At 64.5% G+C, this 21,778-nt stretch overlaps 3 protein-coding genes across 5 annotated transcripts; 2 read left to right on the forward strand and 1 right to left on the reverse strand.

Annotated features, from left to right (window-relative positions):
- Positions 1-15: 15 nt before the first annotated feature.
- CPTP (ceramide-1-phosphate transfer protein) lies at positions 16-3,650 on the forward strand. Of its 2 annotated transcripts, none has more exons than XM_063105413.1 (3): positions 16-183; positions 1,668-1,802; positions 2,028-3,650. In XM_063105413.1, exons 2-3 carry the CDS (start codon positions 1,681-1,683, stop codon positions 2,548-2,550), a joined length of 645 nt encoding a protein of 214 aa, XP_062961483.1. In that variant the 5' UTR covers positions 16-183; positions 1,668-1,680; the 3' UTR covers positions 2,551-3,650. The 2 variants fall into 2 exon arrangements, with proteins under 2 accessions (XP_062961483.1, XP_062961484.1); XM_063105414.1 differs by lacking the exon at positions 16-183 and adding an exon at positions 1,325-1,369.
- Positions 3,651-4,968: 1,318 nt separating this feature from the next.
- On the forward strand, positions 4,969-8,599 carry TAS1R3 (taste 1 receptor member 3). Its single transcript, XM_063104156.1, has 6 exons — positions 4,969-5,321; positions 5,420-5,720; positions 5,805-6,587; positions 6,707-6,910; positions 7,044-7,164; positions 7,328-8,599. Exons 1-6 carry the CDS (start codon positions 5,008-5,010, stop codon positions 8,290-8,292), a joined length of 2,688 nt encoding a protein of 895 aa, XP_062960226.1. The 5' UTR covers positions 4,969-5,007; the 3' UTR covers positions 8,293-8,599.
- A 519-nt stretch (positions 8,600-9,118) lies between these two features.
- DVL1 (dishevelled segment polarity protein 1) lies at positions 9,119-21,356 on the reverse strand. Of its 2 annotated transcripts, none has more exons than XM_063104158.1 (15): positions 21,131-21,356; positions 15,419-15,488; positions 15,061-15,182; positions 14,869-14,972; positions 14,489-14,627; positions 14,098-14,191; positions 13,956-14,025; positions 13,723-13,862; positions 13,565-13,641; positions 13,428-13,495; positions 13,203-13,280; positions 12,374-12,505; positions 12,111-12,278; positions 11,813-12,019; positions 9,119-10,446 (listed from the first exon to the last, which is right to left on the reverse strand). In XM_063104158.1, exons 1-15 carry the CDS (start codon positions 21,298-21,300, stop codon positions 10,082-10,084), a joined length of 2,004 nt encoding a protein of 667 aa, XP_062960228.1. In that variant the 5' UTR covers positions 21,301-21,356; the 3' UTR covers positions 9,119-10,081. The 2 variants fall into 2 exon arrangements, with proteins under 2 accessions (XP_062960228.1, XP_062960227.1); XM_063104157.1 differs by having other exon boundaries at positions 13,128-13,280.
- Between the last annotated feature and the right edge of the window lie 422 nt (positions 21,357-21,778).

Consider the following 21,778-nt stretch of genomic DNA (forward strand, 5'->3'; position numbering starts at 1 on the left):
GCGGGGCGGGGCCCTTCCGGCCTGCACCCGCTCTTCCGGCCCCCCGGCCACCCCCGCAGGCTGCCGGCCCGGGTCCGAGCAGGCGGCGCAGAGGCCTCGGTCTGCGCAGACGCGGCCGGAGCGAGCGAGGGCTCCGGGCGACTCTTCCGGAGGCGCAGGCGCGGCCGTCCCACCCGAGGACGGGTAAGCGAGCCTGGGGGCTCTGCCTGGGGCCGCCCCGCGGTGGGCCCGGCCTGCGGGCTCGGCACCCAGACGTGAGCGGCCGAGGCGGGACGCCGAGCAGCCCGTCCGCCAAGGGGAGGCAGACTTCTCGAGGACCCGGGTCCCCTGTCCCCGCCGGCTCAGCGTAGCTGGCCGCCCTCCCCCGCCGGGCTCCCGGCCCAAGGGGCGCAGGAAGCCCCGGCCCCGTGGGGCGAGAGTTCCTCCTGGTCACGAAGTGAGAGGCAGCCCCACGGTGCCAACCCTGGGTGACAGGCTGGGGCCCCTGGGGAACCCGGGGAGGCAGGGGCTGCGGCGTCTGGCCGTCCCCACTCAAGGCACGGCGCTTGCGTGTCTGTGGAGTGACTATGAATGCGAGCAGAATCCAGAGCAGGGTCCTGCCTCGAGGCCTCTGCCCTGGGCCACTTCCAGAAGGATCCCTGGGGCTGGGGGAGGGCCTTGTGGTGGTCTTCTGAGTGTGGCAACACCTTTGGCCCAGCCACCCTTGTGTGCGGGATTGTACAGCGTCAGCAGCAGGAGTGAAAAGATTGGTGTCGTCCGTCTGTCCATCCATATGTCCATCCAGCAAAGATCCACCCCACAGTCTCTGCTCTGGCTTTGGGGATGCAGCGGTGAGCAGGGAGGGGACAGCCTGCCCGGCCACCTTTCCCACCCTCTCGGCCTGCCCCCACTCCTATTTTCCACAGCGTTTATTCTTCCTTACCTACTATGTCAGAACTTCCTGTCTTTTTTTTTTTTTTTTCAGAGGATTTTGTATCAGGATATAACATAACTTCCACCCGGACCATGGTTCCAAAAGATGAAAAAAGTGTTTTGCCTCATTTTATCTTTTATTTTTTGACACTCCACCCCCACCCCCACTAGGATGTCACCCTGTCAGGGAGGGCAGGGCTGTTGATGCCACTCACTCGTCGAGTGCTTGGAGCAGTGCCTGGCTCTTAGGAGGGAGAGGCTCAGTAAATATTTCTCCAGCCAGCAAAAGCAGACACAGACTATGGTGACAGAAACAAAAAACAAGCAAGAAAGAAAGAAGCAGCAGAGATGCCTGCTGCAAGTGGGACACAGCAGAGTGGTCTGACAAAGCCAGAGGGGTCGCTCAGAGACAGGGATCAGGGACTGACCCACATCAGTGGCCTGAATGACAAGGAAGGTACATGCCAAAGTCTGTGGGTGTGTGACCCGGGTACAAAGCTCGGCAAGGTCAGGTCGCTGTGCCTGAGAGTGTGCGGATTGGCTTGGAGCAGAGCCAGCGGCTTCTCAGGAGGAGGTGGTCTCCTAGGAGGGAGTTCAGTGTGAGGGGTGGTATGTTATCAGGGGCTTTCAATGGTCAGCAGTAGGATCCTAGCTATTTCTTTCCAATTATTCGTCCCCTGCTTCGGATAAAGTGAGCCACGGAGTGAGCTGATCCACAGGACAGCATCCCATCAGCCCAACTCTGTCTGTTTCAGTTCACATCGAAAAATGGATGATTTAGAGACAGATTTCAATCTGAAGGTCGTCCTGGTCAGTTTCAAGCAGTGTCTCAACGAGAGGGAAGAGGTGCTGCTGGACCATTACATCGCCAGCTGGAAGGGTCTGGTTAGGTGCGTGCCTGGGGGCTTTCCTGACCAGGGTCCCTCCTGGCACTGTAAGCACCAGGCTCCTACGCGCTTTGGGTACAATGGGGCGAGCTGGCTAGCTGTTCTCACCCAGACTTCCTGCCCCTGCTGGCCGTCGACCTGTGTCCCATGAGGCTCAGGGCAGTGCACCCCCAGGCCGGCTGCCTGGGGCCTAGGCAGGAACTCAGGCTTCTGCTTCTCCTCACACAGGTTTCTGAACAGCCTGGGCACCATCTTCTCTTTCATCTCTAAGGATGTGGTCACGAAACTGCAGATCATGGAGCGCCTGCAGAGCAGCCCGCAGCGTGAGCACTACAGCAGTCTACAGTCCATGGTGGCCTACGAGGTGAGCAACCAGCTGGTGGACCTGGAGCGCCGCTCCCGCCACCCCGACTCAGGCTGCCGGACGGTGCTTCGCTTGCACCGTGCCCTGCGCTGGCTGCAGCTATTCCTGGAGAGCCTGCGCACCAGCCCCGAGGATGCGCGCACCGCCGTGCTCTGCACCGACTCCTACAATGCCTCGCTAGCCGCCTACCACCCCTGGATTGTGCGCCGGGCCGTCACCCTGGCCTTCTGCACTCTGCCCACCCGCAAGGTCTTTCTAGAGACCATGAATGTGGGGTCTCCTGAGCAGGCCGTGGAGATGCTGGGTGAGGCCCTGCCCTTCATCGAGCATGTCTACGATGTCTCCCAGAAGCTCTATGCTAAGCACTCCCTGCTGGACCTTCCCTAGTGGTGGGGGGCTCAGGCCAGGTGGGCTTCCCCTGCTGCAGGGCTGGGCTCGGGCAGCCAGGGCCCGTGAGTCCCATGACACACCTTTTTGGGTACCCTAAGGATGGAAGATCCACCATTGCCCCTGCCAGGTGAGCTTGCCAGGAGCCCCAGGCTGCAACAGGAAAGGTGGCAGCTAGCCCCTGCTCAGGCCACCTGTCTCAGTCCAGGAGGAGACGCTTCTCAACCTTGTGTGTGCAGTCAGGCCTCACTAAGGTCCAGAAAGTGGAGAAAGCTGGGGGCAGGATCCGTGTGTATGCAAAAGCCCAGGAGGTGCCCCCTACCCCCGCACCTGCGAGTCAAATCTGAGCAATGGGGTGAGGTCACAGAGACTCCATCCTCCCCGCCCACCAATCTGCCCAGCTTAGGCCCACAGATTGGCACCTGCCCAGGTGCCTTGGTCCTCTCCTTACCCAGGCTGACGGTCCCCCGGGCAGGGAGAGAATCCTGGAGCAGTGGTCTGGGCACTGCGGGCTTTCTCCCTGCCCCTTACCCCCTGCTAGCCTCTGCGTGCTGAGCAAGCCAGGGACTCACGCATCTTTGGCAGTGACAGCCAGGAGCTGAAGCCCCAAGACAAGGCTTCCCACAGAAGGTCCTGGGAAGTCCTGCCCTGCCCTCAGGACAGTCTCCTTTGGTGCCCCTGCCTGGCATAGCTCCCTGATGGACATAGCAGGCTGTCCCCTCAGATCAGAGCTCCACTGGGCCAAGCCTGGTTTCTTCCTCCTCAGTACCCAGAGAGATGCCCCAATCCTTCTCCCTTGCTCCTGCTGCCCATGTCCCCAGACCCAGGTAGGGCATGGCATAGGGAGGGGGCTGGACCCCACTGCCCAGCTCACAGGCTGTCAGATGGCCACGCCCAGCCCAGCTGCCATCCAGCGCTTGGGGGCCTGGCCTCTTCTACTGGCTCTTTGTAGTGGACCCCAGGCCCTGGGGCGCCACAGGGACAGGGTCCACCATGCAACAGATGTGCGTATGTGCAAGCTTTCAGGTGCATTCGGTCACTTGGAAACTAATATGTGTGTTATTTTTCCAACATGAATAAATTACATTTATGGATCCAGAGTTAGCGTTCCAGGAAGGAATATTGGGGTGCACCCAGGGGAAGAACATGGGGGGTCCCTTGACCCCAAGGGCATTGAGGCCCTTCTGTCTGGCTAGAAGGGCGGTGACTGCCTCAGGCACAAGGTTCACCCCAGAGGCCGGCGGTGGGGAGGGGCTGGGTCGGAAGGGCAGTTCTGAGGCCACACCATGTAGGGCACGGGGAGACACCTGCCCCAGCCGTGGCTGGTGGAGACTGAGGGCTGCTCAGCGGCCTGGATGGAAATAAGATGCACATGGGGCGGGTCCTCGGGCAGTGCATCCAGCCCCAGGGTCCAGCTCGCCCCACACATGCAGGGGCCAGGGCTAAAGGTGCTGGCAAAGGTGGTGACCACAAGGGACTGGCCTAGGAGAACAGTGGGCTTTGTGTGTATGCGTGTGCTCGTGTGAGTGTGTTCCTCGGGGGCCTTCCCTTGCAAGGAGGCGGCACAGGCCAGGTTTCACCTCCCTGTGAGCATCTGACGGCCCCAGCTAGGCTGAGACCAACCACCCCCTGCTTTTGTGGGTGCATGGGTCCTGCTGTTCTCCTCCACCCCCAGAACCTGGGGTGTCAGTAAGGCTCTCCCAGACCCAGGCCAATAGGACACAGGCCCAGAGCCACACAGAGACTGAGTAAGAACTGCCTGGCCTCTCGGGGCCACCCCCACCCCCACATGGCTGGTGCTGAGCCATCTGCACAGACCCATTTGGTTACGGCCTTTCCTCCCTTGTTTGCATAGACCCTCTTCAGGCCCAGCTGTGAGCTCTGTCCCTCAAGAGAACACCTGTACACTGGCCCAGTGGGGAGTGTCCAGGCCAGGGGTCAAGCCAGTGTGGGCACAGCTGGCCAAATGGTTCGCATAGCTTCGGGCATCAGACCACCAGCAGAGGAGTAGCCAAGACCCTCAGCACACTGCTCACAGACAATCCCACCCCAGCTGCAGGACGGGGGCCTGGCTGGTCTGTAGGACTGGAGGGGCTACCCCACTGCACCCTGACTGCTGATAGTGCAGCTTTGGGTTGCAAACCAGAAATCTCCCGGGGCTGGAGAGACTGTTTCTGCCCTGGATCCTCCTTGCCCCTCCCACAATCAGCTGAGACCCCAGGGCCCCTCTGCCCCTCCTCCTCTTCTCTAGTCTGCTGGGCAGCTCCAGAAATGGGGGTGGGGTGCCGAGGGGCTTGAGCATAGGCAGGTAAGAAGGCCACTATCAGCAGCTGCTCGGAGCCTGCCTGCCAGGCCTCTGTCTGACAGAGAGATTTGCAGTGGTGTCAGGACAAGAGCCCAGCCTGCACAAGCCTTTGAGCCAGGAAAGTGAGGACGTTGCTAGGGGTCCCCGGAGGCATGGCAGCTGGGGATGGTGAGGGTTTTGCTAAACAAATCCTCTGCCCCTCCCCCTGGACTCACTATATCTTGGGCTGCCTCCTGGTACACCCACTTCACACCCTGTGCAAGCGATCACCTGCCATGCCAGGCTCTGCCATTCTAGGCCTCAGCCTTGCGGCTCTCCTGGGCCTTGCGATGGGGGCCCCATTGTGCCTGTCGCGACAACTCAGGATGCAAGGGGACTACGTGCTGGGCGGGCTCTTCCCCCTGGGCTCGACCGTGGCGGCTGACCTCCAGCACAGGACACGGCCCAACAGCATCGTGTGCACCAGGTACGGAGGCAGGAGCAGCTGGGGGCTGGGGGTCCATGGGTTCGCGGTGCTCCCGAGCCCGGGACGAGGCAGCCACCTGCAGCCCCATGTGGCCTCAGGTTCCAGTCCCTCGGCCTGCTGTGGGCACTGGCTGTGAAGATGGCCGTGGAGGAGATCAACAACGGGTCGGCACTGCTGCCTGGGCTGCGCCTGGGACATGACTTCTTTGACACGTGCTCGGAGCCCATGGTCGCCATGAAGCCCAGCCTCGTGTTCCTGGCCAAGGAGCGCAGCCGCAACATTGCCGCCTACTGCGACTACACACGCTACCAGCCCCGCGTGCTGGCCGTCATAGGGCCCCACTCCTCAGAGCTGGCCCTCATCACGGGCAAGTTGTTCAGCTTCTTCCTCATGCCCCAGGTGGGTCCCACCCCCTTGAGTCACTGCCCCCACCCGGCCCCACTCAGGGAGCCCCACCTCAGGAGGCGCCCCTCGGCTCCGCAGGTCAGCTACGGTGCCAGCATGGACCGGCTGAGCTCGCGGGAGACCTTCCCCTCCTTCTTCCGCACGGTGGCCAGTGACCGTGTGCAGCTGACAGCCACCGTGGAGCTACTGCAGCAGTTCGGTTGGAACTGGGTGGCTGCGCTGGGCAGCGACGATGAGTACGGCCGGGAAGGCCTGGGCATCTTCTCGAGCCTGGCCAACGCGCAGGGTATCTGCATTGCCCATGAGGGCCTGGTGCCGGTGCCCCGCATCGAGGGCTCGCGGCTGGGCAGGGTGCAGGACCTGCTGCACCAGGTGAACCAGAGCAACGTGCAGGTGGTGGTGCTGTTTGCCTCCGCCCGCGCCGCCCACGCCCTCTTCAGCTACTGCATCGACTACAATCTCTCACCCAAAGTCTGGGTGGCCAGTGAGACCTGGCTGACTTCTGACATGGTCATGGCGCTGCCTGGCATGGCCCAGGTGGGTACCGTGCTTGGCTTCCTGCAGCGGGGCATCCCACTGCCCGAGTTCTCCCACTATGTGGAGACCCACTTGGCCCGGGCCGCAGACCCGGCCTTCTGCACCTCGCTGCAGGCTGAGCAGCCTGGCCTGGAGGATGATGTGGTGGGGCCACGCTGCCCGCAGTGTGACCACATCACGCTGCAGAACCTGTCGGCCGGGCTGATGCATCACCAGACCTTCCCTGCCTACGCAGCAGTGTACAGCGTGGCCCAGGCCCTGCACAACACGCTGCAGTGTAACGCCTCGGGCTGCCCCAGGAGAGAGCCTGTGCAGCCCTGGCAGGTGAGGGCGCTGGGGCCGGTGTGTCGCGGCCCCTGCCCATGCGTGGGCTGGGCAGCAGGTGGGGCCATACCCGTCTTGGCCAGAGGTGGCTCCTGGCTCAGCCCCGTCCCCACCTCCAGCTCCTGGACAACATGTACAACCTGAGCTTCCGCGTGCGCGGCGTGTTGCTGCGGTTTGATGCTAGTGGGAACATGGACAGGGAGTATGACCTGAAGCAGTGGGTGTGGCGGGACTCACAGCCTGATCTCCGTACTGTGGGCACCTTCAACGGCAGCCTTCAGTTGTGGCGCTCCCGGATGTGGTGGCACACGCCCCACAACGAGGTGAGTGCAGGGCACGCAGGTGAGGCCCACACAGCCGTCCCTGCAGCTGGCGCAGCCTCGGGGTGGGGGCCATCCCGGGTCTTGGGCAGGTCCACCCAGCTGAGCAGAGCCAGACCCTGAGGCCCATGCCCAGGAGCCGGTGTCCCAGTGCTCGCAGCAGTGCAGCGAGGGCCAGGTGCGCCGCGTGAAGGGCTTCCACTCCTGCTGCTACGACTGCATGGACTGCAGGTCAGGCAGCTACCGGCACAGCCCAGGTGAGCACCTCCCCAGCAAGGCCCTGAGTGTGGGGGGAGGGGAGCAGGAGTGCAGCCTGGGCAGGGGTCACACCGAGACCCAGCTCTGGGCTGATGTGAGGCCCAGGGGCCACGTCCCCCAGTGGTGGTCCCCCCAGCACCCTTTCTCTGCCCCCTCCTGCAGACGACCTCATCTGTACTCCGTGTGAGCAGGACCAGTGGTCTCCAGAGCGGAGCACACGCTGCCTCCCCCGCAAGCCCAGGTTCCTGGCATGGGGGGAGCCGGTGGTGCTGGTGCTGCTAGTGCTGCTGGGTCTGGCGCTGGGCCTGGCTCTGGCCGCCCTGGGGCTCTTCGCTCACTACCAGGACAGCCCGCTGGTTCGGGCCTCGGGCGGGCCGCTGGCCTGCTTCGGCCTGGGCTGCCTGAGCTTCGTCTGCCTCAGCGCCCTCCTGTTTCCCGGCCGGCCCAGCCCTGCCAGCTGCCTGGTCCAGCAGCCCCTGTGCCATGTCCCGCTCACGGGCTGCCTGAGCACACTCTTCCTGCAGGCGGCCGAGATCTTCGTGGAGTCAGAGCTGCCACCCAGCTGGGCAGACTGGCTGCACAGCTGCCTGCGGGGGCCCTGGGCCTGGTTGGTGGTTCTACTGGCCATCTCGGTGGAGGCTGCACTGTGCACCTGGTTCCTCGTGGCCTTCCCGCCAGAGGTGGTGACGGACTGGCAGGTGCTGCCCACGGAGGGGCTGGTCCACTGCCGCGTACGCTCCTGGCTCAGTTTCAGCCTCGTGCATGCCACCAATGCCACACTGGCCTTCCTCTGCTTCCTGGGCACCTTCCTGGTGCAGAGCCAACCTAGCCGCTACAGCCGTGCCCGCAGCATCACGTTTGCCATGCTGGCCTACTTCATCACCTGGGTGTCCTTTGTGCCACTCCTGGCCAACGTGCCAGTGGCCTACCAGCCTGTGGTGCACATGGGTGCCATCGTCTTCTGTGCCCTGAGCATCCTGACCACCTTCCACCTGCCCAAGTGTTATATGCTGCTGTGGCAGCCAGAGCTCAACACTCCCGAGTTCTTCCTGGGAAGGGGTCCCAGGGACACCAGCGGCAGGAGCAGCAGTGGGGATGGGGAGGAGAGTCAGGGAAAAAACAAGTGACCTCTGACCCAGTGAACTCACCCTCAGTGAGACATAGTCAAGAACCTCCCCAACCCAGCAGCCCCCAGACTGTGCCCGTGGCCCCCCAGCTCTAGGTTCTGAAAATTGTCTGCTGACTTTGACCCCACAATAACCCACAGCCTGCAGCATAAAGGTGGAGCCAGTGTACCCTCCCCCACCGAGAGCCCCAGGGTCCAGCTTTGTCCCCGTCCCTGCCAAGTCCCTGCCAAGGCCTGCCCAGGTGACCCAGCCCACTGCTGCAGAAGGAGGCCCACAGAGGGTTCCTCAAAGCCACAGTGCACTCAGGAAAGGAAGCAGGAAAGCCCCCAACCAGGCCATCGGAAGGCCCAGCCTGGGCCCCTCCCACCATCACAGGAATGGGAGGTCAGGTGGGTGGGCCTGGGTGTGTGCCCTGACTGTGGGCCCCAGGGCAGAGGCCACTCAGGGCGAAAGGGGGCATGCAGCTTCCTTCTCTCCCCAGCCCAGCCTGAGTGGGCAGAGTGGGGTTGAGCCCACCCCAGCACCGCGGACAGAGCCCAGGGAGAGGAGGGGGTCAGCACCACGGCCAGCACCAGCTACCAGGACCCCTGCAGCCAGGAGCCAGTACCACGGACAGAAAACCACCCACCAGGATCCTGCTGGCAGCAAGCACAGAGCCTCGGAGCTGCCAGAGTTGGAGTACAGCACCCAGCCAAGCCCAGGCAGGGCCTCGAGTCAAGAGTCACAGGGTCAGCCCTCGGCAGGGCACTCGGGGGAGGCTGGCCCAGACCCCATGTTTCAGTCTCCTAAGGCAGTACAGCCACAGAGAAGAGACACAGTCCACACATCGGCCCCACAAAATTAAATGATTTTTAGTGTTTAAAATAGCATTTACACAGAAGCAGCATTTACACGGAAGCAGCTCTATGTTAACTAGCCGGACGCTGGGACTTTGATACAATATCTACAGCACAGAGGTGCAGGGCCAGAGATGCCAGGAAGGCAGCACGTATGTGGGCAGGCGCTCACCCAGGGACAGGGAGGACAGGCCCAGCTGCCCTCCCATGTCCCCACGACCCCATCCCTGCAGCAGCTGTGCACATCCGTGCCCCCTGACCCTTAGGGTCACATTCCCCTCCTGCCTGGCCTCTTTCTTGTCTCTCCCACCAACCTGTTGTCCACGCGCTTGGGAGGGGACAACATGCAGACTCAGTTCCTGCTGGGCAGGGGTGGCACTGACCTGACCACCCCTCCCCCAGAGCCCACAGGCCAGGTAATAAATAAATAAATTAGACCCCTCCTCTGGGCATCCACAGATTCTAATCCCCTCGAGGGCCCCCCTCCAGGGCCAGATGGGCAGGCCTGTGAGCTGGGTGGGGAGGGGTGCTGGTCTTGTTCAATCTGGGCCCCGTGCACAGCTCTTTAGGAGAGTGGGGGGTGGCACGGTGCCCAAGTGGGTCTTCCTCATAGAGGGGGTCGCCTCCAGACCAAGGAGGGGTGAGGGTCCCTGAGGCTCACGCTGAGGGGGTGGGTCAGATCTGCCTGAGGACAGAGAGGGACTCTCCCCTGAGGATCTGTATGACAACCTGCTCCCCACCAGGAAAGACCCCAGGAGCAGATGGGCTACGTCCAGGCCGTCCTCAGTCTCTCACCTCCACTGCTCCCACTGCCCACCCAGGCCCAGACCCCACAGGCTGGCCTGTCCCAGGCTGGCCACCACTAAGGCAAGCCCACCCCGCTGGGTGCAGCAGGGCTATGGCTGCCCCAGGACTGCGGCCACCCAGTACACAACTGAAAGTGTTGCAATGGGCTACATGATGTCCACGAAGAACTCGCAGGGGTTCCCCATAGCCTTCTGGAAGGACTGGCGGCTACCGGTCAGCTCCGGGGGGACAGCAGCCAGCTCCCGGACAGGTGGCCCCCCAGGCGGCCCACCCACCACCGCATAGGCCTTCGTTAGGGGGTGCAGCGGAGGGAGCCCTGGGGCAACCGTTGAGGCCTGGCTGCTGCCACGGCTGAGCTGGCTGGCCGGACGCTCCCGCCAGCCACTGCCCGTCCCACTAGGCGCCGTGTGTGCTGATTCGCTGCCGCTGCCCCCAGCTCCGGCCACCCGGTGCTCCTTCTCATGGCCCGGGGCCCGACGGCTGCTCCGGGTGGACCCGCTGCTTTTGCTCTCTGGGACAAGAAGGGAAGCGGAAAGGTGGGGGTCAGCACCAGGCTGGGTCACTTCCAGGACAACAAGCCACTGCCAGGCAACCAGAGGCAAGGCCAGGTGGTCCCAAGCCAGGGTGGGGGTTGGGGGGCAGCCATGCAGACTCAGGGCAGGGCCGGCACCACCCAGAGAAGCAGGAGCAGCTGCAGCAGGCAGGTGGCACCCCAAACCTCACCCCGACACCTGGACCCAGGGCCTGGTCTTGCAGCTGAGAAACAGCACCAGCGAAGGCCCCTGTGTGCCCGGTGCTCCCGGCGGCCATCTTGGGTTCCCCACCCAAAGACCCACTATCCACCCAACTCTGGAGCCCTGGCCAGTTACTTGGCTCAGGCTCGGTCCTGGGCTCCCAGGAAGGGCAGGAACCTGAGGACCTGGGCTGGCTGGGGACATGCTGAGAGGGACGCTGGGCAGGACCCTGGCTTACCGGCCCCGAGGGTCCACTCCGCTAGTCCTTCAGTCTAAGGCTTGCTCAGCACAAAGCAAGGGATAGCATGAGTTACACACCAGGCCCGGACTGGGCACCCACACCTGCCGCCAGCTGGGCTTGACTGCGGGCTTGGGCTTGGGAGGGTGCAAAGGCCTGTCCAGGGTCCGAGGACACCCCAAGACAGCTTGTCCAGGCCCACCACTCCCCCAGCCTTCCTCTCCTCTGTCTCCCATCCTTCTCCAGGTCTCCCAGGCTGCTGCCTGCACCCCTCACAGGCCCTGTAGGCATGTCCTCTGACCTCGTTGTACCCACTGGGTCTCAGGCCTCTACTTAGCAAGTCACCCCCTCAGGGACACTCCCGATTCCCCAGTTCCCCACATATCCTAGCCATGGGGACGGAGTTGTCTATGGCACTGTTCACACCTGGCTCCCTGCCTGGCTGCAGGAGCCACAGGGGAGATTGAGCCCCACCTTCCCCGTGTCGTGTGGCCAGAGTGTGACCCTGCTTGACGCTCTCAGCCACCTCCATCCCCGGTCCTGCCACACACCCCTTTGCCAAGCTGTCACCTGTCCTCTTACCTGTGCCACACCTGGAACACCAGCCCCTACCCCTGCCACGCACAACCACCACAGCCTCCAGGTTCCCTGAGGCCCCTCATCCCCACCCTCCCTCAACCCAGGTGAGGTGGGGTCCAGGCTGTCCCTGAGTCAAACTCTTCCCTGACCCTCCCCTCACGCACCAGCTCCCTGGTCTCCCTGGCACTCACCCCTTCTGGACGGAGCTCACCCAGGGCCCAAGCACACAGGAGGAGTGCGTGCAACAGCGGCAGGGGAAGGGCAGGACCAGGTGGCGGGGGTGGCACCAGGGCAGCAGCCGGGCATGGAGGCCTGGCTGAGCTCACCTTCACTCTGCTGACTCCCAGTGCTGCCGCTGCCGTAGCTAAAACCGGGATCCTGGTAGGCAGGTGGGAAGCAGGGCGGGGGCCCCGGGTACTGGTAGGGGTAGCCCTGACCCAGGGGCCAGGGGGCAGCCTGGTGGGGCAGCGGGGCCAGTGTGTCCTGATCCGAGGCTCCACTGGAGCCACTGTTGATGTTCAGGGCTGCAAGATCTGGCAGGAGGGGAGCGAAGGGCGGGTGAGGGCAGAGCGACAGGCTCTCCAGCAACCCCCAGCAGCAGCCGCAGCCCCAGCCCCTACTCACTGCTGCACAGGTCCCCGAACACGTAGTAGCACTGCTCAGAGAAGGTGATCTTGTTGACCGTGTGCCGCAGGAAGCCGTGCTTGAGCATGCTGCTGGCGTACTTCCTGGCCTCGCGCCGCTCCTTGAAGCCCTCCACATGCGTGTACAGCCAGTCCACCACGTCCGCCCCTGGCCACACGCCACAGGTCAGGCTGGCAGAGCCCCGGGCAGCCACGACTCAGCCCCTCCCCCCACAGTTGGCCAGGTGGCTGATGGCTACTCACCGATGACAGCGTTGGCGATGGTGATCTTGAGCCACATGCGGTCGCGGATCTCTAGGCCCGAGTCTGGCAGCTGCATGACCCGAACGACCGCGCCCATGTCGCTCTTCACTGTCAGCGGTGCCTCCTCCAGCTCTGCAAGGCACGGCCCCCTCCTCAGCCCCTTCTGCCTACCAGGCACGGGGAGGGCTCGGGTCGGACAGGCCACAGAGGACTCCAGGCCCTCAGGGGAGTCCAGCCTGGGGGGCTGTGTGCCCGTCGCAGGATGGTCCCCCACAGGGACTGGGAGCAGGTGGGGGTGAGGGGTTGGACCTTCACCTCCCACCTCTGCAGACTCTTTCCATCAGGATCTTGGGCCCAAACTGGAGGGAGGCCACCCCCACCCTGCAGCCCAAAGCCTGGTGGGGACAGGCCATGCCTCTTCCTCTCCCATATGTCCCCCTTCCCTGCGAGCTCAGGGCTGTTAGTCGTGTTAGCAGCAGGAAAGCAAAGTGGGGGCCACGCACGCATCCTACACCCCGACTCAGCGCACCCCCAACAGGGGCCCCTACATACACCTCCTGCCCCCGACATTGGGGGTGGGGCTGCATGAGGTGCACCTGCATGTCTGCGTACAAGTCTGCAGAGGGTGTTGAGACAGAACCACACGTGCTGTGGGCCCTGGCGACAATCACGTGAGCACCAGCGCTCAAGGCTGGGGCAGACCCTCACCCTCCGAGCCTGTTTCCTGCTGGGGCTCACGGGAGCTGCCACTTACGTGGAGCGCCGGGCACGGAGCTGGTTAGTGAGGAGGAGCTGGTGCGCGTGGCAGCACTCGAGCAGGGGCTCGTACCGTAGCGCGGCAGGGCTCCCGTCAGCGCCGCCGTGTGGGACAGCCAGGCGGCCGGGTCGATGGGCCGCACGGGGTCAGCTGGGCAGCCACCACGTGGAAACATACGATGGACAGACAGATGGATGGGGTCGGGGAGAGCAGGGCACAGGGGCACAGAGGAGAGAGGCCCTTCAGGCTGGGCCCAGGTGCCCCCCACCCACCCACCCACCCCCTGGCGTCACTCACCCCTGGGGATGGTGAAGTAGCTCCGGGGGGTTGGGTCCCAGCACTTGGCCACCGTGAGGCTGATGGGCCTGTAGGATGGGCAGGTCATATAGTGCCCTATGGCCCCTCCGCCCACCCCACGCCACCCCATGTCTCACCCCGTCTGGGACACGATCTCCCTCAGCACCCGCACGGCGTCATCATTGCTCATGTTCTCGAAGTTGACATCATTCACCTGGGGTTGGGGGTATCTAGAGGTTAGGGGTCAGGGCAGTGATGGGGTGCACACCTCAGCCCCGCAGCCCTGTGGCCATACCTGCAGGAGCATGTCGCCAGGCTCGATGCGGCCATCAGCAGCCACCGCCCCGCCCTTCATGATGGAACCAATGTAGATGCCACCGTCACCCCGGTCATTGCTCTGGCCCACGATGCTAATGCCCAGGAAGTGGTGCCTCTCTGCAGGGGGTGGAGGGGGAGGGGCAGTGAGCAGGCTCCGACCCGAACGCACCCTCTCCCACCCCCTCCCTGCACCCCTGCCCTGGAGCTCACCCATGTTGAGTGTGACAGTGATGATGTTCAGGGACATGGTGGAGTCGGTGATGCTGCTGAAGGATGAGGCCTGCAGAGGGACCTGGGTGAGGGGCTGCAGGACAGCAGACCCTGTGCACCCACACCCAGCCCCACCACCTACCCGGTCTGTCTGCCGAAGGCGCTGCTTCCGCCGCCGGCGCTTGTGCTTGCGGACGAGCCGGGAGGAGGTGCTCTGCTCTGTGGAGCTGCTCAGCCTGGGGGTGGGAGGTCAGAGGTCAGAGGTTCTGGGGGTAGGGGTGCAGGGCTGCACCTGCTCCTGACAGGCCAGACGTGGGAACCGCAGGGCCGGGGTCAGGTGTGTCCAGGACGAGGCTCAGCTCCAGCATCCACGCCCCACACCCTGCACATGTGACACGCACACAGGAGCACGTGCAGACCCCACACCAACAGGCAAACACAGGCACATGAACACATGCAGCTGGCCCAGCCACCTGCACCGTCATGCACACACATGACCTCATGCACACAGGCACACGCACAGCCCACCGCACCGGCTCGTGTTCTCGTCGTCCTCAGAGTCGATGAAGCTACTGGACTCCAGCTCGCTGCTCAGCACAGTGGAGGCGCTGTCCGGGGCCAGCCCCCGTTCCCGCCGCCGGTCTCCTCTCGGGTGCCCATTGGGCCTTGAGGCTGTGGGAGCAGCAACGAGGGAGCTGACCATGGGGTCCCCTGGAGCTCACAGGGTCAGGAGCACAGGGTGGGAGCTGACAGGGTGACTGTGGGGTCTCTGGGGGTCACCAGGCCTAGGCCCCCTACCCAGGAACCTCCACTAGCTGGGGGGCAGTAACTGAAAGTTGGCAGGAACTTGAGGTGCACCACAAGGTCCTGGGGAGGTTTGGGATCCAGGGCTGGGAAGGCACAGCCATGGTACCTTCCTCACGGTTCCGGCGTCGGGCTCGCTCCCGCCGGTGGCTGACCATGGACTCGGTGCCAGTCTCATTGTCCATCCCGTCGTGGCTACTGGCCACATTGGGGCTGTGCCAATGAGAGCAGGGTAGGATGGGCAGGCTGGCCCCCTCGCCTCCCTGGCCCAGTGGGATCCCAGCCCCACCACAGTCCTTACTGGAAGGAGGGGGGCCGTGAGTCCCCAATGCCACCTGTCCGCTCAAGAGTTGGAGGCAGGTCCATGTGGCTGTCAGTGCCCTGGGACCCCGCATCTGAGTGAGCGCCCTCAGCCAGAACCAGCTGCAGAGGGAGAGGGGGAGCTTGGGACACCCCCCTTGCTGGCAGGCCAACCCCTGCAGGGCGTCTGGGGCACAGGTGACCAGCCCCCTACCGCCTACCCAAACCCAGCCTCCCAGAGCCCGACCCCACACCTGCCAACTCCCCCAGAAAGGACCCCAGCTCCTGGACACTGGGACCCCCACTGAGTACCCTTAGGCCAGGACACAGGCACCCACACAGGCTTCCCGCAGCCTCACCCAGGAAACCACGCGGCCATTGAAGCAGGGCAGCTTGGCGTTGTCATCGAAGATCTCCTCCTTCACCACCCTGTGGGCAGATGGCCTATGAGACCACCATGCCTGGGGCCGGCCCTGTGGGCTCCAGAGACCACACCCCCCAGCCTTGGGCCTGGAAACGGGCGCCCGCCACATGCATGGATGCCAGTCTGTGGATGCCCTGCCAGCACCAAGACAGTCAGCCCAGGACTCCTGTTCTCCTCTAGAGTCAGCCCCCAGTCCCTGGGGGACAGACAGACAGGGTGAGGGACTCCCTGTGTGGCCCAGGCTCCATCCAGGCTTGTCTCCACCTCACCCTCCCCTGGGGACCTGGTCCAGCCCTGGGGCTCGGGGGCCATGGCCTCCAACACTCCCCCGCTGCAACCTCTCCGCCGTGGCCGAGCCACATGCAGACTCCTCCTGGGCCTGCGCCGGCTTCCCTGTCTCCAGGTGCCCGGGACTCCCCAATGACTGGTCTCTGTCCCTCACCCCAAATCCACCCCACACCACGAGGCCCCACCTTCCAACCATTCCAGAATGGCCCTCCCACCCGCCAGCCCCTCAGCCACCCACCCTACACTGAGACTTGCAGCTCCTACCCACCCAGGGGAGCCAAAGTTCCCCAACAACCACCTCTCTACCTCATGCCTGTCGCCTACCCACTGGGGCTGGCCCATGAGCTCCCCCTCCACTCCTCTCCCCACCCAGGTCTCTCTGGAGCACCCACAGGACCCTGCAGTAGGACCCGCACTGCTTGTGCCCATCTGCACCAGAGTCTGGCTCCTCTCCTGTATCCCCCCAGCCTGTCACAGCACAGAGGTGGACAGTCGGACCCCCAGACAGGCACAGGCGGGCCGAGATGGCATGCAGACCCAAAGCAGCCGCTGCCCTCCTGGACCAGCCTCGACTCTCAGGGGGCCATGACCCCACCTCAAGACCTGGAAGGCAGCCAGAGACACAGCTTGGTCAGGTGGGCTTGGGGGAGGGGCAGAGGCACCCAGGCAGGACACAGAGGGCCAGGGAACAAACACTGGGAAGGGGGCCAGAGACCCGGGGTCAGGGTTCAAAGGGGTCAGGGCAGCAGCCAGGACAGCTCAGAAGTGGGAGTGGGGCAGGGCCTGCAGTAGGGGCAGCTAGACACCCCATCCCCCCTGGCACCCAGCCCTGCTCAGCAGTGGGATTTTCCACGCCTGGGACTTGGGCCCAGTGGAGAAACGGGAGCTGGGAGACTGGGCCAGGCCCGGATGCACACCTGACAGGAAGCAGCCTCTTGGCCCGTGAGGCCCAAAGCCAGCTGCAGGGCCCCTTGCCCACAGCTCCAGGCCCTTTGTCCCCAGGGCATCTCCACTCGGCCAGTCCTGGGCAACAGCAGGAGGCAGGAGACCCCAGCAGAGCTGGCCCCCACAATCCCACCCAGGACACAAGGCCCTGGTCCACCTACCCACTGGGAGGAGGCCCTGGGCCATGGGGCAGAGCAGATGGCAGAGACATGGAGGGCCACCCTGCACGGCCTTCGAGAGCCCTACAGCTGCCTCCCGATGCAGGCCAGGCCTCACCAATGCAGTGGACACCCCCAGTGGCAGAGAAGGGCACTTCTCAGGATCACACCCCCCATGTCTGCTGCCCCCACTCACGAGCCACAGCTCTGCAGAACTGGGCCAGCTTCCAGGAGAGGTGGTGACCCCCATGCCATACCTCAGCCAAGGAGGCCACGGTGAGAGGCTGCCAGCACAGGAAGACCCAGGGCGGCCTGGGGTGGGGTGGGGAGCCCCCAGGCACCTGGCGCACTGCCAACGGCAGCCCGTGGCCTGAGACCACGGTGAGACTGAGGGACCGGACCACACAGAGGCCCAGCAGGGACCTGGTGCCCGCCCCAGCCCCAACACTCAGCCCAAGTGGGCCCAGCCGGCAGCCTCTCCCTGCCGCGCCCAGGACCCAGCCCTCTCTGACTCACCATGAGATGTGAGCAACCCCAGCACCCACACACAGCTCCCGCCTGGCGCCCCCATCCAGAGGGACCCCACAGCCACACTGCGCCCCCACCCCTACGTGGACACCGCTCCCTGGGGCCCTGCTCTCCCGGCGCTCCCCAGCCTGAGGAACCCTGTCTTCCAACTGGCATGAAAGGCGTCCTGCCTTCCATCCAGGTGTCGGGGCACTGGGGGCAGCCCAGGCCCCAGCACCGCTAGGCCAGGAAGAAGGCAGGCTGGGGCAGGAAGGGCAGAGCCAGGTACCTACCCAGATCCCAGGAGAGCCCAGCTCCCTCCTCACCCCAGCCAAACAGGGGAGCAGGTACCAGGGCCCCAGGACGAGGGACAGGAGTGCTCTCCACTGGGGGTGCGGGATGCTGCCCACAGGTGGCCAGCACGACCTCTGCAGGGGCTCCACAGCAAGGATAAGGTCTAGAGTGGGTGGAGGCCACAGCATGGGGGAGACGCCCCCCCACAACCCACAGGCTCCCTCAGGAGGTTCACCTTGCAGGCAGGAGAGGGGCTTCAGGAGCTGCTCCACTGACACTCACCCAGGGGCACCCCCAGCCAGCACTGAGAATTCCTAGCAACGTCCCGGTTAACCTCTAACTCAAGACTGCCAGGCTCTGCCTGCTGCCCCTGCAGACCCGCCCCAGGGAGGAATCTGCTCTCAGAGGCAGGGCCCTTGGAGTCCAGTGCAGCTGCAGGCAGAAGAGGACCCTCGGGGCTCCTGGAGGCCCCAGCACACCATAGGCCAGCCCTCCCCAGTGGCACAGCCCCAACCACACCCCATCCTCCCCACCACACAGCAAGCTGGCATGGGGTGGGAGGCCCATAGCCATCCCCAAGCCCTCAAAGGCCCCCTATGGGCCCTCGGCCTCACGGGCCTGTTGTCTCACCAGCGGGAGGGCACCAACTCCTGACCAGCCTGTCCCATAGGTGGTACGGAGCACCCTCCCCAGACTCAGGCTATACAGGCTCCAGCATCAGAGCAGGCAGGGCAGAGAGAAGCCCTCTGAACACCTGTGCCCACAGGCAGGTGGCCCCAGAGACCCTTGCCTCTACCCATCCCTTAGCCCCTGGGCCTGGATCACCCACCCCTCAGAGACAGAGGGGTTGGGGCCACCACCAAGCACATGAACTAAGCGCCAACCACCAAAACCCAGCACGGGGTGCCTCCGGGCCAGCCCACCACAGGCCCTCCCTAACTTTGCACCCCCCAACCCTAGAACAGCCATGACCTGTGCGTGAACAGTGGGGGATGGGTGGGAGACCTTTGCCCACTTAGCCAAAGACACACATAGGGAGTGGAGCCCAGCCCAGGGCATGGGGCCATGGCCGCAACCTCAGGTTCCCTTCCTCACCAGGTAGCCAGCTGTGGTCTGGAGCAGAGGTTCAGGGAACCCAGAGCTGTGCCTACAGTGGGATGGGGGGTTGGAGAAGGCCCAGATTCACCCAGATGCTCCTCGCAGACCTCAGTCTGAGACTACCTCTTTCGTGGAGGGGGGGTCTATTGCCCCAGCCCAGCCAAGACCTTCCTTCCCTTCCCCCAGACTCCAGCTACATTCAGCTGATATCCAGGGCAAGTGCCCAGCTCAGCCCTCATTTATGCTAAAGTGTGAGTGACTGACCAGCCCCTCCCAACAGAAATTTATTCCACTGAATAAGTTATTTTATAGGATAAATAGAACTTGGAGCTCTGCCTATAGAACTTGGGAGAGGAGGAAGAAGACAGTTCATGGGGTCCTCTTCCAGGCTCCTGAGGCCACTAGGCTACCGGCCAAGAGGAAATAAGCCAAGGCTCCTGTCCCATCCACTCAGTGTGGCTCCCGGGGTTACCCCAGCCCATCCCTTCCCAGCCTAACACACCAGCTCTCTGGGAAACTTGAGGCTCCTCTGCCTGTTCCCTGCCCCATGCCCCACGCATTCCTAGCCCTGTCCAAACATCCCAAAGGACTCCTACTCCTAGTTCAATGCCCAGATCTGCCCACCCACTTCCTAGGTCAGGATACCCACGGGTTCTCCAAAGTGGCCTCCACTGGAAGTGCACATGGGTAGGGGCTAGGCTACGTCTGCTCCTGGGCAGCCCCCAGTGGGTGTCACAAGCAGATGTCAGGGTCCCCTCAGGAAGCACCCAAAGCAGGGTATGAGGTGGCAGCCTGGGGGGCTGGGTGCACTCCTGCCACACGCTCCCTGGTGGCATAAGTTTGTGACAACGGGCATTTGTGACTTTGGTGATTTTTGTTAAAATAACAGACTGAGTTAAGAACATAAGCACTCTTTCACAAACCGGATGCTCTCAGCCAAAGCAGCCCAGGCCCAGAGAAGGAAAGAGACTGTGTGAAGTCGCCCAGCAAGGGGAGGCGGGGCCAGACCAGACCTGGTAAACAAAGCCCCCACTCCCACCAGACCCAACCTGAGCCAGCAGGAAGGCCACCAGGCAGAGCTGGGCACACCCAGCCTTCAGAGCTGCCACAGACACTCTCCCTTCCTGCTTCTCCCTGGAGGTGGGAGTTGGTGGGGAGCAAAAGAGTCCAGTTGTCCAAATTTCCCTCAGGCCACCCTCAGAGCCATGGAGAGGCCCAAACCTGACCTGACCTAGTGCTGCCCAGGGACCGTGCAACCACAGAATCCAGGAAACGGCCTCAATGTCAAAGTCCCAAGATGTGGCCACACACAAGGACACCGGCTTGCCTGAGGGCAACTGGCCCACATGCTGGGCCCACGAGGTCTCTGTGTCCCCCCCTCCCCGCATCGCTGAGCTGGGGGCTCGGGTTACCGGTGGCTGTGCTGGGTCAGGCCTCAAGCAGACAGCCAGCCTCCTGCTCCCTGTCCCAGAGGCCCAGCTCAGCACAAGTGGGAAGTCCCCTCACCTGGGACAGCCACCACCTGCCTGGCATGGAGACACTGGCCCAGAGGCTGCCCCAAGTCAGCAGATGGCCTGGATGCTCCCAGGCATGCAAAGCTGTGTGGCCTGCTAGGCACGGAGGCCCCAGGGCCAGGAACCTTACAGCAGGGATGAGTGGAGTGAAGCGTCATGGTCCCCAGTGACCCTTGATCTCCACTCTGTCATAGGGACCCGGGAGAAGGGGCCCGGGGAGCCTATCTTGAGCCTCTGGAAACTTCTGCATACCCTAGCAGCCAGATGGGTGTCCCTGTCCCGCCCATCCCACTTCTCCCCATCCCAACAAAGGGATCCACCGGGTGGTTGGGACCCTGCCCCTACCACCTGGTAACGCTTCCCTGACCCCAGCTCCCACGAGTGGCAAACTCTCCAGGCCAGCCCTGAGCCCCAGTACCTAACCTTTAAGGAAGAGATGCCGCAGACCCTGAGTGTGAGGGGGCCAAGGTGGGACTCTAGGATGGAGGTGGCCCTGGGCCGTGAACCTTGACCCCAAGGCACACGCGGCAGGCCGAAAGCAGTGGAGAAGCCAGGACCCTCGCCTGCCCGTCGTGCAGAGCTCTCAGGTTCCAGGACTGGCAGTCAGGGCCCCAGGCTCTCCAGCTCCGCACGGACAGGTGAGTACACACGCCACGCACCGCGGCGCCGCCAAGGGCCACCAGGTGCAGGCGCAGACCCAGATCCGTGCCCCGCGACGGGCGCGGGGGCGCGGCTCGCTCACGGGCGCCTGGCGGGGCGCGCTGACAACCCCGGGCCCCGCGGTCCTGCCCCGCGTGGACAGGTGCGACCCGCGCCCGCGCGCAGGCCCCGCGGCCGACTGACCCGAAGTCCTGGTCCATGGACTTGAAGAAGAATTTGTAGGCGTGCACGGGCCGGTTGCTGAGCACGCCCTTGAAGTCGGCCAGCGTGACGCGCTCGGGGGCCACGGGCAGCTTGACCAGGTACGGCGTCTCCTCCTCGTCCATGTGGTAGATGATCTTGGTCTCCGCCATGGCGCGGCGGCGACGGCGGCGGCGCGGGGCCCGCCCGGCCCGGCCGCCCGTTCCCGGCCCCGCCGCGCCGCGGCCCCCGGCGCCCCCGCCCCCGGCTCCCGCCCGCGCCCTGGCTGCCGCCCCGCGGCCCGCGGCCGCCCATCCGCCGCCGGCCCCGAGCGGGCGCGAGGACCGCAGCACGGAGGCCGCCCGGTGCCCCGCCGCCCGCCCGCGCCCCTCGGGCCGCGCAGTTAAAGGGACCGCGGCCCGGCCTGCGCGCGCGGCCCGCAGGGGGCGCCCGAGAGCGCGGCGCGCCTGACGTCACCGGGGCCGCGGCGGGGCGGGCCGAGGCTGCGCACGCGCGGGGCGGGGGGCGCCGGGACGGGGCGGGGCGGAGGAGGGCGCTGGGGGCGGGGCGAGGGCGGGAGCCGGGGGGTCGCGGGGCAGGGGCCGACCCTGTTCACCGCCGGGGCCCCGCTCACCTCCCTCCCCGGCCTCA

This window comes from Cynocephalus volans, chromosome 8 (genome assembly GCF_027409185.1).
Source record: "Cynocephalus volans isolate mCynVol1 chromosome 8, mCynVol1.pri, whole genome shotgun sequence".
NCBI classification, from domain to species: Eukaryota; Metazoa; Chordata; class Mammalia; order Dermoptera; family Cynocephalidae; genus Cynocephalus; species Cynocephalus volans.

Excerpts from the sequence above, each read along its gene's own strand:
- CPTP (XM_063105413.1), top strand. The coding sequence starts at position 1,681 with ATGGATGATTTAGAGACAGATTTCAATCTGAAGGTCGTCCTGGTCAGT. Across the intron at positions 1,803-2,027 it reads AGCTGGAAGGGTCTGGTTAG|GTTTCTGAACAGCCTGGGCA; the intron begins GTGCGTGCCTGG and ends CTCCTCACACAG.
- TAS1R3 (XM_063104156.1), top strand. The coding sequence starts at position 5,008 with ATGGCAGCTGGGGATGGTGAGGGTTTTGCTAAACAAATCCTCTGCCCC. Across the intron at positions 5,322-5,419 it reads AACAGCATCGTGTGCACCAG|GTTCCAGTCCCTCGGCCTGC; the intron begins GTACGGAGGCAG and ends ATGTGGCCTCAG. Across the intron at positions 6,911-7,043 it reads GGCACACGCCCCACAACGAG|GAGCCGGTGTCCCAGTGCTC; the intron begins GTGAGTGCAGGG and ends GCCCATGCCCAG.
- DVL1 (XM_063104157.1), bottom strand. The coding sequence starts at position 21,300 with ATGGCGGAGACCAAGATCATCTACCACATGGACGAGGAGGAGACGCCG. Across the intron at positions 14,628-14,868 it reads ACGCCGGAACCGTGAGGAAG|CCTCAAGGCCCAATGGGCAC; the intron begins GTACCATGGCTG and ends CTGCTCCCACAG. Across the intron at positions 10,447-11,812 it reads TGGGAGTCAGCAGAGTGAAG|AGAGCAAAAGCAGCGGGTCC; the intron begins GTGAGCTCAGCC and ends TTCTTGTCCCAG.